At 37.7% G+C, this 12,845-nt stretch overlaps 1 protein-coding gene across 2 annotated transcripts; it reads left to right on the forward strand.

Moving 5' to 3' along the window:
* The first annotated feature begins 2,111 nt into the window (after positions 1-2,111).
* On the forward strand, positions 2,112-12,050 carry bsx (brain-specific homeobox). Of its 2 annotated transcripts, none has more exons than XM_003448889.5 (4): positions 2,112-2,282; positions 3,650-8,976; positions 9,399-9,589; positions 9,916-12,050. In XM_003448889.5, exons 2-4 carry the CDS (start codon positions 8,733-8,735, stop codon positions 10,156-10,158), a joined length of 678 nt encoding a protein of 225 aa, XP_003448937.1. In that variant the 5' UTR covers positions 2,112-2,282; positions 3,650-8,732; the 3' UTR covers positions 10,159-12,050. The 2 variants fall into 2 exon arrangements, with proteins under 2 accessions (XP_003448937.1, XP_025766835.1); XM_025911050.1 differs by having other exon boundaries at positions 2,112-2,270.
* Positions 12,051-12,845: the final 795 nt, after the last annotated feature.

A 12,845-nucleotide genomic window follows, 5' to 3' on the forward strand; every position in this document is an offset into this window, starting at 1 on the left:
GTTTACAGACTGGTCTTCTATCTCTTTCTCCTCCACTTCTAACCAACAATTAGGCCCAAATAGACAGAAAGAGAGGCCGGAGTGATGTCAATTAATGATGTTATATATGATATCATCTTAGTATGACATCTTAGTTGCACTGCAATGCAGCATGTCACAATTAAAGGCTACATTTTAGCTTTAGTAGTGGCTCGTGGTCAACATAAACCTTCATTTTACTTGAATCTCTTCCTTCCTACCTTTGTCCTTCTTTCTATTTTTTTACCATGTTAATTACACCTTCCTCACCCTTTGTTGGACTGCAGTCCCTCCTACACTTCACGGCTAGAGCGGGCAACCGTAGCCTCAGACTGCTAATATGATGGTTAATTTGACACATTTTGTTGCATCTGTTTCTAGTTTCCTTTGGTTTTTCTCTCTTGGGTTTTCAGCTCCGTTGTTTTGCTTTTGCTTATCCATCTTTATCAAGCATTTCTTCCACAATAAATTCTGTTCTACAAGGTGCATGAGTGCACGGGGAAGGTAAGGGAGGAGCTGGTTGCATTAAGAGATTATCAGTAATGAAAATGAATGAATGTGCTGCTATCAGGGCCAATGTGCACCGGTCAGGTAACAGGTTGGCTTAAAGGCCAACCTGTAACCTGAAATGTGGCCACTGACAAACTCAGGATGCAAAGGAATTGAGATCTAAAACTGAAATCAATCATATCTCTAAGAAATATATCCTTGATCTATTTCTTTCACTCTAAAATTGTATCAAGTTTTTTTTTGTAACTTTGAATCATATTTAAAATTATTCACTCTTTTTTATTCACTTTTACTTTCACTTTACTTTTACTTTTTCTTACTTAAAGTGGGAGATGTTTGCGCTGTCTAAAACAGAGCACAATAAATACAACGGCAACGTTTGCAAGACATTTTGTTCTAGTTACTGTAATGATTAACACTGCAAGAAATACTGTCTTCACAGTGTAAAGAAAAATTATTTGTGACAGCTTGATGATATGATCTATGCTCTCTGTTTCAAAGTAAATTGCTTCTCTAATTGTATCACTTTCTTTTGGTTTATGGAAACTGACACACAAATAACAGCTTTTACAGCTTTTTTGATCTTGACAAAAAGATTAAATGCTCCTAATAATGTATAAGATAAATTATTTATAATACTTTAGCACAGTGTAAGTGGTAATATCACATCTCATTTACAGCAAATGTAATTTAAATCCATTAAAATCCATTTCTGAATTTTGAATGCATTTTGAAAACATTCATACTGAGCAGGAATATTAAGATTTTTTTTAAGTGTGACAATTGTGATACTGTTTTTATAATGTGTTAAAATGTCAGAAGCAAAACAGGAAAGATAGTGATTTAATGTTTGGCTTACTCTCCAGTAAGTTCAGCCCTCTAATTTCAATTAAAACCGTACAGACATATTATTACTTTAGCTTTTCTGTTTTTTCAGCAGATCCCCAAACAATAAAACTGGTGAGTGCTGATTGGCTGACAGGCAGCCTGGCCTATTGTCTCAGCACTGCGCCTGTTGTTGTAGAGGATGCTCAGGGTTAAATGTTACTCAAAGGAACTACACAGGACTTTAATGAATACAGACAGCTCTTAAGTACACAGCTTGTTCAGGTTTCAGACATAACATGATATATATCTAAAGTCCCTTCCTTACCAAAACTGTCATTGACAATGGGTACTGGATTTTGCATCGAGGTGGAACAATGAGCAATCAAGTATCAAGTATCAAAGCACTGCTGGACCTGATGGAGGCCAGACATGTCTGTGTGTGTGCGTGTGTGTGTGCATTGAGGGTCGGGGCTATCTTCAGGGATTGATCCCCCAGAGAACAAAGAGAAACATACACACACCAGAGCACAATCCAGTAGAAATAATATGTTCATTATAACGCAATTACTGACACTTAGACCTGCACTCCCTGAAGTGTGTGTGAATGTGTGTGTGTGTGTGTGTGTGTGTGTGTGTGTGTGTGTGTGTGTGTGTGTGTGTGTGTGAGATGGAGAGGAGGGAACCCTGTCCGTAACCACTGATGCTAAGTGACCTTATGTGCCATGTTACTGTCTGTCTCTGCAGGTGCAGGATGAACAGCTTTATGGGTGGTGGGTTGTTCTGTGCAGGCGTGGAGAACATCCTCCTCATTGTTTCCACAGCAACCGATTACTGGATGCAATATCGGCAGTCCAGTAACTACATGCACCAGAGCTTGTGGCGTTACTGTACACCGGGGAATTGCTTCCCTCATGGTGAGAGCCGTTGTAAGTATAAATAAACGGTGAACCTGTTAAAAAAAGCAGGCGGGGGGGATAAAGCACCACAGAGAAGTTGACTCTTTCAGAATTAAAGATAGAGAGGTGATCATCTATGTCAAAGACTGTGTTGGCAAATACTTACACAAAGCTCATTTCTAATGTACGGACATGAAGTATTCTGTCTATTCATGAAATATATGCTGCCATACAGACACCATCTTTTTCAAGGAAGGGCTTGCTTATTTCAGCAAGACAATATGAAACCACCAGTGTTGGGGAGGGTTAGGGGTTACATATTTAAAATACAAAATATGAGTAACTGTATTCCGTTACAGTTACCGTTTAAAAAGGTGGTATTTGTTGAAATAAATGGATTACACGGTGGTCTTTTCCAGTTTCACATGTTAGGCTACGCCCTCTCTCTTTCTGGTAATTCCACGCTGGTGGAAACCCAAACAAAACACGCAATAAGAGGCTCTGATGCCTGTGTCACAATCTCACGGCCAATTTTACCTCTACTTGTGGCTGCACTGCAGCCAAAAAGAGTGCCTGACGAGCCCAGTTGTAAGTAAGCTATTAAGACTCAACTGTTGACCCAGACAACAAAGTTACAGTTACCCGACACGGAACCCAACATATTAGGCAGAGGTCCCTTTACTACGGTTCAGAGCTGTGGACCTGTTTTATATACACGCAGAATAGTTTTCTATAAGAGATTGCTGCAAAAAGTTCAGCATTACCTAATGTCCACCCTACTGTTACTCATTTTATATCAACATTTAAAAATCTAGTTGGTATTGGTATGGTGAGTAACCTTCAGTAATAGTAATAAATCAAACAGCAATAGTACATTCATGTAGTTGTAAAAAGCAGGACAATATATTAAGTAATCCAAAGTATTCAGAATACGTTACTCTCATTGAGTAACGTAACGGAATACGTTAAAAAAATACATTTTAGAGCATGTATTCTGTAATCTGTAGTGGAATACATGTTAAAAGTCACCTTCCCAACACTGGAAACCACATTCTGCACATATTCAAACATTATTGCTACATGGTAAGTGATGCTAAGTCTGGGTTTTCAGTTCCCAAATCCAGAGTGCATACTGCTAAAATACCAAACAACACTGAAAATCATTGCATTGTGAAAATCATACACAGTATCTCTTAACTCATGAGTCATCAAGAGTAACAGAGTTTTTTTTCATTAGATTTGGGTTGATCACAAAATTTGAAACTACAAAAACATTAAATGCTCTTGTTGTAAACCATAAAATATGAGACCCTTTTTTTTTTTAATCTGTGTGCTAAAAACTGCAAGTTTCTAAATATAATTTGATTGATGTTCATTTGTTTCTTTTGGATTCGTAGGTTTGGAATTTCCATCTGTGGTGACTTGCACTGACCGTACAAGTGATTCCTTTTGACCTCTGCCCTTGTCCACCGCCCAGTTAGACGGATCATCTCTCTTCTGATCTGTGTCATTGGCATCATCAGTGGCGTTACAGCTTTCATCCATTACTCCTCTTTTGACAGGTTTGACAAAAGGTTTGACATGTGATGAAAAACCTATTGTTTTTCATCACATGTAAGTATGTACTTCCTTCTGTCGTTTCAGTACAAGCAGTAATTTGAATTGGATTTGACCTTAAATGAGTCCAACTGTCAATAACTGAGACTAGAAAAGGATGCACTAGTCACAAACTTCTTATTTTGTAATTATTCCATTATCAGGACAGTTTCACAACAAAGCACACACGCTTGTGTTCATAAAAGACAGTATTCATGTCTAACAGGCGGCATTAAGCTCCTGTTTTAACACTTTGCTCTTCATAATCCGAGTAGCCTTTATTCAACTATATAATTTGTTGTTGTTGTTGTTCTACTACTAAAGATAATTCATGCTAACATATTGAATACCATTGAGTACACAGCAACAATCTTTTGAAAAAAGGGGTGTTGTTTTTTTATTTCTCATTTTCCTTGACCTTTTTCGGCACAGGTTTTTTAGTATTTCTACCTATGTCTATGTTCACTGGTGTAACTATTAACTTACTATGGGAAACATCATGGAAACTGGAGTTTCTCTTGGTTGTATATTCCAGGATGGGCGTCGGTGGTGCTGACTTTAATTTCAGGTAAACTTGCAAACCAGCGAAGCAGATGCATTAACATTCAGCACTTTTCCTCAGTTTCACACAGCTACTATCATATTCTTTGGTTTGTCTGGGTCAACTCATCCATGCAGTGGGCTATGAATGAAACCTCTGCGTCGAGGACATATTTATAACTGGGAATGATATGATAGCTGTAACTAGCACACTGAATTTGTACTACATACATGTAAAGAAAACAACAGAATCAGTGCAACTACATGTTGGTTAACTCACAGTGAAGCACTACCTAAAAACATTATCGGTAAATAATGTTTTTAGCAAATGCTTTTCTCTGATTCTTCTACTGTGCTGTGAGTACCTGCTGATCAGGAGACTGTCCACAATGCTGAATGTGAAAATGAAAATAAGGGGGACACCATTGAAATTCTGAAAATATCACTACATTAAACTGTTTAGCAAATATCAGGAAAAAAATTGCAAGAAAATGAACTTGGATGATTAAAAGTAAGTGACAGTTAAGTGACAAGAGCACATTCATTTCTATGGCATGATTTGCATGCATTAACTATAATATGAGAAATAAACAACAAGTTTTGTATGCAGTGTACATTTTTCAGTATTACTGTGAACCTCAAATATGTGTCTTAATCAGTTAGGATGGTGAATTCTTTAACCAAGCTGCGTTATAGAGTCACACACACACACAAAAACCAAATAATAGTTCAGTGGGTCAGGGTGACCTAAAATGTCAGGTTACTAAAACTATGTTCTTTAGTACGAATGCAAAAACACTCATTTACTTGTCATATCAGTCTCACTGAATATAGTCTATCACCACCTTTGCATACAGCTACACAGTTCTATAAAAATGTTACTTTGGGTAACTGAAAATATGACAAAGAAAATAATTAAGATGCATGTGGGAGCAATTTCATAATGTATAACCAAAACCTAACCCCTTTTCCTTTGCAGGTATAATTTATATATACATGCATGAATGCCCTAGAAGTGCCACCTCACATTAGAAGACAAATAAGCAGTGGTTCATGAGAGCTGCATGGTTTGGATTCTCGCACACAGATGACCTCTGGAGCTTAAATAATTTCAATAAAGTACTAGAAAGAATGTTTTTTCCTTTGTCATACATACACAGACTGCATGTTGTACTCAGTTTCATTAGGCTTGTGTATATTTATTCCTCACTTGTTTTTAGCAATGTTTTACGGTTTTGGGAAGGTGTTCAGCTGTTTCACATAACTATACCATAGATGGTGATCAATGTTGTTCCCGACACATGTGCTTATCACAGTCCTATATTATAATAATAAAAACAGTGTTAATTACTGCCAAATCCGAAGCTTTGGGTAAATTCAAGATATGTGCTTTTTTTTGTAAGAAAACTACAAGCCACTGACCTCATTTCAAGCCTGGTAATTTAATCTATGATTTCAAAATTAAAGAAAACTGTAGGAGAGCAAACTTTACATTTATATTTAACCTTATATTTATGTAAGGGCAATTGATGTAGACAGACTTTTTTTTTTCTCTGTAAATGTTGCTACATTATCCTAATCAGCACATTTGATGAGTTTAAGCATACAATTCCCACAAAACTCACTGAATCACACACAATACTGTAGCTCAGGAACAACACAATACTGTAGCTCAGGAATTACAACCAAGGTTAGTAAGTCTGCATGCCAAATATCCTTGGACAGTGATCTGATTGTGAATGTTAGATATAAAGCACTTAAGCACAGAAAGAAAAAAAAGTCCCTGTGTGGATGGGGCATGTTGTATAAAATGCTTTGAGAGCTCAGCTAGAGTAGAAAAGCGTAAAAAGAAAAAGAAAAAGAGAAAAAAGTCAATTTACAACCGCGTTTTCCTTCCATTCATTGTTTACTATCCTGCACGGCTATACTGATAGCTGAACTCATCCGAACCTGCCACGTCAGAAAAACGCAAAAATGTAATGAATAAAAGGGACACTAAAAAACAAGCAAACAAAAAACGCGTCCTTAACCCAATTTCATTACCTAAAACCAACGTCTTATCCTGGTGCTTTTCACAAAGGGGATGAATCAGATGCAGGTGCAGCAAGGATACATTGTCTTATAAAGTTCCTGTCTTTTTCTTCCACTTAGCATTATTTACGTGCTTAAAAATGAACGTCGGAGACGTGTTTTGATTGTGGCGTACTCGTGTAATCTCATAGTTTTATGAAGCAGGCAGAAAATCTTATTTAATTTGCTTCTCACTGCCTTATTTAACATACTGAGGGAAATATTAGCCCCATATGAAGTGTAAGGAGGGTTTTTAGAAAGGTGTACACCTTTTATCGGTTTCAGCGATATCAGAAAACACAAATGTGTACGTTTGCAATCGTACACATTTGATTTGCATCCAACTATATTAATTTATGTAGCCTACTGAGCGTCCGTTCTGAGCAAACTTATGCAAACTAATGCAGCAGAACAGCGCTTTTCTAGCATAACTGACTCCCAGTAATGAATTTGCTCTCCTTCCGTGTGATCAAATAGAAATCCTGTCCTCCAGTCCAAGGATTACAACTTCCGCTCTAACATCTCTCTTAATTGCCTAATAGCATTGCAGCGTGAATTCCGCCTGCATTAAGACACTTTCACATTAAGCGCACTGATTGGAAATGTGATGACAACACCATATCAACAAATTACAGCGCAGCGCTTTCTATCCAAAATGGGCCCAGGAGCGGCACTTGTACTCTCCCAGATTTCAATACCGACAATTACAGCCAATTTGGGTGGAATGACAAGACAGACCTGTAGCAGATTATCTCCCTGTGGCACAAGCTAAGTCACTTAATTCAAAAAGTACTAATATGAAGGAAGAGAGCAGAAAATGTTTCTGGAAATCAAAAGGCCAATTCATGTGGACAGCAAAGATACCAGACTGATGACACAAGGAGCCTAAAATGAGGTAGCCTAGGCTACAGATGAAATACGATATGTATGGCACGTAAGCAACTCTCATTTAAGTTTACCAACCGCTATGCACACTTGTGCTGTTTCTTTCTTATGGCTTGTAGTGAAATGGCGAAACAGCACAATTCTTAAACACCACGGGGAGACCGGTCTCCCCACAACATCATCTGCACTTTCACATAATTGTATTTATTTTTATTTTATTACAGTTGAACCAATGTATTTTGTGACCATGAGCTATTCGTCTAATTATTTCATACATATTCATCAAAAAGTCACTGAAGTAATCAAAAACTCGGATTTCCCTGAGGAGTTGATTTCTTCTTTTTCAGAGGGTTGTTTCAGGTGGTCCGTTCGCGCTTAAATAAATGAGGGGAAAAAAGTCATTCTTAAAATTAATTAATTGATATTTTTTATGACAGAAAGCAACAACCTTTGTTCGGTCATGTTCCTAACATTGCAAACGGTTAGTACCATGTTGGATGTCTTTTTTCTGTGGCCTTATTATCTTGTTTTCTTGAAAATGATTTTGCAATGTGTACAAAGTCTGTTTGTGAATTTATGTCCTTTAGAGTTTGTGGGTGAATATTTATGTAGCAGTACAGACTGTTTTTACCAGGCACAGTAATAAAGTAATAAATGGCTTGTACCTGAACTACAAAGGGAAGTTTAAACATCATGTACAATTTGTCTTGCCTTACGTCCGTAACTCCCGGCTACTTCATATTCATATTCTATGACAGACCAAAAAAAAAAAAAAAAAAAAAAACTCTCCTTCATTTTCACACATGATTAAATGTAACGATTGAATTGTTTGGAGACTGTAAGAAAACTGTCGAAACAAATATGGCCTCGTCCGTAGGTTATATTTATTTTTGTATAGTATTCTCTGTTCGGGTAAATACAGAATAACGCTTTCACTAGGACAGAAGTCAAAAACTGCGTAGTTGCTTGGCGACCACTTAAGCGCAGCTATACGCGATGATTCCCGGTTGCTTTCCAAATTAACCCTGTTCACACGTGCGCTCCTTATCTTGAAACCCACCAAAATAAATAAACAAATAAATAAATAAACAGACAGCTTGGAATCCGTCTGAACCAATCAGAGTGAAAATCTCGTCCCCCGCGGCTCTCCTCCGTCCATCAAAAGCCCTAATTGGCTGATGCGCAAACCAGTATCCCCAATCCGGCACCGTCTCTGAATAAATACTTATTGCAAAAGTGCCCTCCCACCGGTGTCTGTGGAATGCTCGGCATAGTGTCATTCACTGGTCACACAGAGGGTCCACATTTAAATTTGACAAAGGCTTGGAGGGAAGAGGCAGGTGTTGATGCAGGTTTAAAGGCAAGAAAATAATCATCCGAAGTAACACCATGAGTATGAACTACGCATCTGCGGCACCCACACAGAGGTCCACGTCGTTTTTCATTGAGGACATCTTATTGCACAAGCCCAAGCCCCTGCGAGAGGTCATCCCGTCGCCGTTCTGTAGCTCCTTGGCTTCCCGGGTGCCTATCCTGGAGTACGGATACCCACTGATGCCTACCCCAATATTAGCCCCACATCCGCACCATCCTCTCCACAAACCGGAGCACCACCAGTACTTCTTTACGTCAGGTAAGCAAGGGAGAGGCAGAGGCAGAGGCCTGACATAACAAGGAAGCTGTTACACACAGCGGGCTGTTATCTGGACATTGCCTCTAGTTTATGATAACGCTTTAGAGGAAAAGCAGAAATCTCGGAATCCTTTACTTGACTTAACCTTTTCAATTATGCGTTTCTTTGAATGTATTTTAATTACTGTATTCTGCAAAGTGCATTCAAATTATAAAGCCGATTGTAACATGCAGGTGTTTTACTATTTTTTTTTATATTTTAAATATGTCATTATTATTATTACAAATAGCGAGGTTTGTTACCTTGGCAAAGAATTCATCACCAAACTCAAGTTCATCCTATTTCTGGGATATATTGTGATTTTTCTTAATACTTCAATAGCATTATAAATAATACAAACCACCTCTTCTTATTGCCGGCAGGAATGCAGATGCCGGCCTTGTTCCAGCACCACGCAGAGTTACCGGGTAAGCACTGTAGACGCAGGAAGGCCCGGACTGTTTTCTCTGACTCGCAGCTGTCCGGGCTGGAAAAGCGGTTTGAGATTCAGCGGTATCTGTCCACACCTGAGAGAGTGGAGCTGGCCACTGCGCTGAGCCTGTCAGAGACACAGGTTGGCTCGCGCGCGAACGCGCGCGCACACACACACACACACCCAAATGTGGAGTGAGTTATTCCCTTTTTAATTTATTTTATAATACATAAAAGAAAGAAAAACAAAACAATAGCTACATTATCAAAGCGTTATTTAGCCCTATATACGACATATATGGGATAATTAGAATTAGTTTCATATCTCGAATGAAACTCCATATGTTAAACTATAGTTAAACTTCAGTAACAGAAAACACATTTCAGTTTTAATAATAAATATTTTACACACAAGCAGAGAGAGCCATAGAAACTTTTCTATTGCGCGTCTTCGTTTCTTACGTGCAGGTGAAAACATGGTTTCAGAACAGGCGGATGAAGCACAAGAAGCAGCTGAGGAAAGCGCAGGACGAGCGGAAGGCAACAGGAGAGATGGAGCGATGTGCGGAGAACTCCAGCGAGAGCGAACTAAACGACAAAAGCGTAGAGGAGCTGAAACACGGCCTCGAGTCGGATTCGTATATGCTGGAAGAAAACGACGACGATGTGGATATCGAGGATGACATTTGCTCCCCGGATCATCTACTATAGTAGGCTGCACTGTTTTTTGGCTTTTTGTTTTGTTTTTGTTTGTTTAGTTTTAGTTTTTTTGTAAATGCAGCCTATAGACAGCTGTGGGATCATTTTAAGTTTTTTTCTTTAAATAGCTATTTAAAGAAAAAAACTTAAAATGATAAATGGCAGTTTTACAGTGAGGGGGGAACAGGCTGTACAATACACCGTTAATTAATTTTTTTATATGACTGCCAATTTTCCTCTGCATAAAGGCTATGGATTATTCTGTTATGTTTTGCAAACTCTATATTATCTATATTATTATTATTATTATTGTTATTATTATTAGTAAGTCTCTAGACATATTATTTTGAAACATCACACTTGTGTCTTTTATTTTCAGGAGAAAATAAGTGTAAAAATGAATGTAAATAAACCTGTGGAAAAGCGCTCTGCCCATGTTTTACTATACTTTTATTCCAGACAACATTCTCCATGCTACTTTAAAAAACATGTATATGTTATTGGCAGTGTGTGGATATTGTTGAAGATTTTGTAAATCAGGTTTTGAATGAAAACATCATTTATATATTTTTGTCTGTAAATATATCTAACAATACATAATTGTTTTTGTTATTATTATTATTATTATTATTATTATTATTATTACTATTATTTTGTGTGCGTGTGTTTTTTCTACCGGGGAGCATTTGCTGTTTACATTTCCAATCGAGAAGGAGTGATTTAAAAAAAAAAAAAAAAGTAACCACATAAATCCTGTGAATGCAATGTTACTGTTTAGACGCAACATGTGGCTGTAATCCTGTTATCATGGTGAGATGCTTCTGGGAGTTCAAACGGCTGTCTTAACCACTTGCATTAAGAACCGGTCTCCCCAGCATGGAGCTCAGCTTTGAATGCGAGGCTACATCATCTTCTCTACTGGGTTTCCGGCATGATGACGTGAAGCCCGCTGAGCTTTGAGCCAACCAACGCAAAAGAATGACAGGATAAATTAGGAAAAGTCAAACGCTCCCCCAGACTACACATGAATACGAGTAAATTCAAGTAAGCTTTTTTGTAAGGCTGGGAGATAGCAGAGTTTTACATTCCAAGTCTCGTCATAGCAAGATTTCTAGTTCGATCATTCAGAATCAGGGTGGACATCCGCTGCAACACTGCGGGCTGTTTTGTTATAATGTTGTGGACTCGGTTAAATGTTCTCGGTGTTGTATTAAACGGACACTACAGATAAACAATAAACAATTATTATTTCTTTTTACACCTGCAAGTAAAGGTGTAAAAAGTAAGCGATAATAGCTTTTGTAATTACGGTAAAGGCTTGGTAAGTATTCTGAAAATCCTTTTAAAAGACAGTGAACCGTTTTCAACAGTTAAATCCAAATTGAAAATAGTGCAGTAAATCCATGATGACACTCATCTTAAGGCAGGTTTGTGTTTCTGCCAATAAATTTGATCTTAAAATTGAATGTTAATGTAAGCGAAAATCCAGACGATTTTAATTATCGTAAATAATCTTTTTTGTCATTTATTTTGAGTCAGTGCCCTATCATTTTTTCTTGTTTTTTGCAGTTATATACATCTTTAATATGACCATGGAAATACATATTCTTTTACATTATTACACATCCACATTTCAAATTTTGCATTTTGCCTGTGAACATTAAACATGAAAGAATCCAGCACATTTTTGTCCTGGTGGGTTATTTATAAATATTTTATGTTGCGCTGGACTTTGGAGCAGATAGGCAGATAAGTCCATATGGTGGCTGCCGAAAAAAAAACATTAAAAAACAGGTGCTCATTCATTAATTTACTGATCATGTAGTTTAGTTGTAGTTGATGCTGTAGTGCATCTCATTCAATCATCTTTAAATAGTCGTCCACTATTGCACATTTCAGTCCACTCTCTCTGCTCCATAGACTTAAGCTCTGTAAGACTGTGAAATTAAATCAATGAACAAGCTCTCTCTTTATTTTCTGATTACTACTGTGATCAGGATGAGGATGGAGTAAGTACTTGGACATGTAGATAAGATACACAGGCATCTCAGGCTCTTAAACAAGCTCACGTTACATAAATGTAATTGTTTTATCAGACACAAGGGAATCTGCACAATAACATACAACTAGTCTCTTGTCCTTTGTGCTCTATTTACAAGCCTTTCAGGCAATTTGAAAAGTGATTCATGTCGTCTTCAAAATGTGATTCTAGTAACAAGCAGGAGGAGAGAAAAAAAACTATGTGGAGAACAGGCCATGCAGAAGGTGATCAATTAAAAGATTAAGCGTTTTGCAACACATGGACGCATCTGCATTTGGGCTTAATAGCAGGGCCATCAGCTCATTTTCAGGATGCCTGCCGCCTACTGAAAGTGTGCTTCTCGCATCAAAGCCTCCAGGTCTGCTTTAGTTTCCCAGTGGGCATAAAGGGATGCTAATTTGGCCCCTTCATGTATAGCAGTGAAAGACTCCTTCAATTAACTGGATTTCAATGGCAAAAAACGAGTAGGTGGGATGGTTAAAAAAAAATGCAAAGAGACTCAGTCTGGATAGGCAGTGATTCTCATTAAATTAAAAGGAGCTTGTCTATTTATTTCCAACCGTGCATCTGAGGACTTAACACTAAAAACACAGAGCTTCAAAGAGTCCATGATGGGTTAAATAGAGACCATAATCTAATTAGAATATTGCGCTGAAGT

Source organism: Oreochromis niloticus, linkage group LG10 (genome assembly GCF_001858045.2).
Source record: "Oreochromis niloticus isolate F11D_XX linkage group LG10, O_niloticus_UMD_NMBU, whole genome shotgun sequence".
Classification (NCBI taxonomy): domain Eukaryota; kingdom Metazoa; phylum Chordata; class Actinopteri; order Cichliformes; family Cichlidae; genus Oreochromis; species Oreochromis niloticus.